The sequence below is a fragment of the Anneissia japonica genome, unplaced genomic scaffold (genome assembly GCF_011630105.1).
Source record: "Anneissia japonica isolate Jap-2015-1 unplaced genomic scaffold, ASM1163010v1 scaffold287732_len518695_cov146, whole genome shotgun sequence".
In the NCBI taxonomy this organism is placed as follows: Eukaryota; Metazoa; Echinodermata; class Crinoidea; order Comatulida; family Comatulidae; genus Anneissia; species Anneissia japonica.
This window is the reverse complement of record NW_022755000.1, coordinates 76002-76790: the sequence shown is the minus strand read 5'-3', so window position 1 is coordinate 76790 and position 789 is coordinate 76002. Positions and strand designations below refer to the sequence as shown.

At 36.8% G+C, this 789-nt stretch overlaps 1 protein-coding gene across 1 annotated transcript in view; it reads left to right on the top strand.

Moving 5' to 3' along the window:
- Positions 1-789, top strand: part of LOC117123318 (cilia- and flagella-associated protein 299-like) — a 3796-nt gene that overhangs the window by 1451 nt on the left and 1556 nt on the right. The window contains exons 2-3 of the mRNA XM_033269203.1: positions 75-205; positions 324-557. Of these exons, the coding sequence (XP_033125094.1) occupies positions 75-205; positions 324-557 (365 nt within the window). The remainder of the gene's footprint in view (positions 1-74; positions 206-323; positions 558-789) is intronic.

Genomic DNA, 789 nt, shown 5'->3' with positions numbered 1-789 from the left:
ATACATATATATATATATATATATATATATATATATGTATCTCCATATCTTAAGATTTTTCAATTTTTCCAAAGGATGAGGAGTTAGCAAGACAGCTGGTTGAGCTTGGTTACAGAGGAAGTGGTGAAGTTTTGAAAAGAGAAGAATTTGAAGCTAGAAAACAGGCAGCAGAAGCAAGTAGACTTTCAAAAAGAAGTCAGCAAAAGTAAGGACTACAGAGTATGCATGCTGGAATTGGCCACCACCATGTGTTGATTTACGTTCAATAAGGTTCAAAATTTCAGACGTCCTTCAAATATAAAAATTTGTTTTCTCCTTTTTAGGACTCTAGCTAGCTCAGGAAAGGAGCTAAAGAATCCATTTTTGAAAGCATTGGCTCAGAGGGAAGAAGCAAACAGGAGCGGCAAGATGACATCAATTATATTCATACGAGACAAAAATGCCAAAGGGCAGGAGATTTCGGGCTACATTGACTTTGCACACAGATTGAAAACAGAGGATTTTGAACCTTACTTTTCTGGAAAGAAACGGTTATTACCCAGACCATCAGATCTAAGGTTAGTATTGAAACAGGAGTTAAACCCCGGCTGAAGTTTTAAGAACGAGAGACTTAATTTTTTTTTTTATGGCGTATTCCTAACCCTTTTACCCAGTGTGAAGAAATATACTGATAAGTACTGTACAGTATACTATTTTTCTTCTCATCATAATGGATCTTTCCGCTAAGCAGTGCTTTTGAAAGTAGGGGATTCTTGTTATTTTGATCGGCCCCACTATCGGTCCTCCTTC